Source organism: Buceros rhinoceros, unplaced genomic scaffold, assembly GCF_000710305.1.
Source record: "Buceros rhinoceros silvestris isolate BGI_N320 unplaced genomic scaffold, ASM71030v1 scaffold29540, whole genome shotgun sequence".
In the NCBI taxonomy this organism is placed as follows: domain Eukaryota; kingdom Metazoa; phylum Chordata; class Aves; order Bucerotiformes; family Bucerotidae; genus Buceros; species Buceros rhinoceros.
In genome coordinates, this window is record NW_010391763.1 from 5,339 (window position 1) to 5,730 (window position 392).

Consider the following 392-nt stretch of genomic DNA (forward strand, 5'->3'; position numbering starts at 1 on the left):
TGGTGGGCATGGCACAGTGCGGGCTGGCGCAGGCAGCCCCACAAGCAGCCCCTGGGGAGCTCACCTGGTAGTCCTGCAGCACCTCGGCGGCCCCCTCCTGGTCTGGGATGGCCAGCCAGATGTTGGGAAAGGAGGTGTCATTGTAGCCCAGTCCCAGGCACATCTCCACTTCCACAGGCTCACAGACAGACCCTGCCACAGGGTGAGGTGCCTCACTTCCTACGGCAGCGATGCCCACCAGGCGTGCCTCGGGCAGGTATTAGCCGTGGGCTAGCTGCCAGTGCATCTCCCGGGCCAGGTGGACTCAGGGGGGGTGGAGTGCTGTGTGGAGCACCCTGGGGTGGCACTCACCGAAGGCTGGGTAGGACACCCCAGTGCAGTTCAGCTCGTCG

General features: G+C 65.8%; 1 protein-coding gene across 1 annotated transcript in view; it reads right to left on the bottom strand.

Annotated features, from left to right (window-relative positions):
* Positions 1-392, bottom strand: part of MFRP (membrane frizzled-related protein) — a gene marked incomplete at its 5' end in the record, with an annotated part of 3,568 nt that overhangs the window by 402 nt on the left and 2,774 nt on the right. Inside the window, 2 exons of the mRNA XM_010142969.1 lie at positions 43-192; positions 352-392. The exon at positions 352-392 is cut by the window's right edge and continues 20 nt beyond it. Coding sequence (XP_010141271.1) covers positions 43-192; positions 352-392 — 191 coding nt within the window. The remainder of the gene's footprint in view (positions 1-42; positions 193-351) is intronic.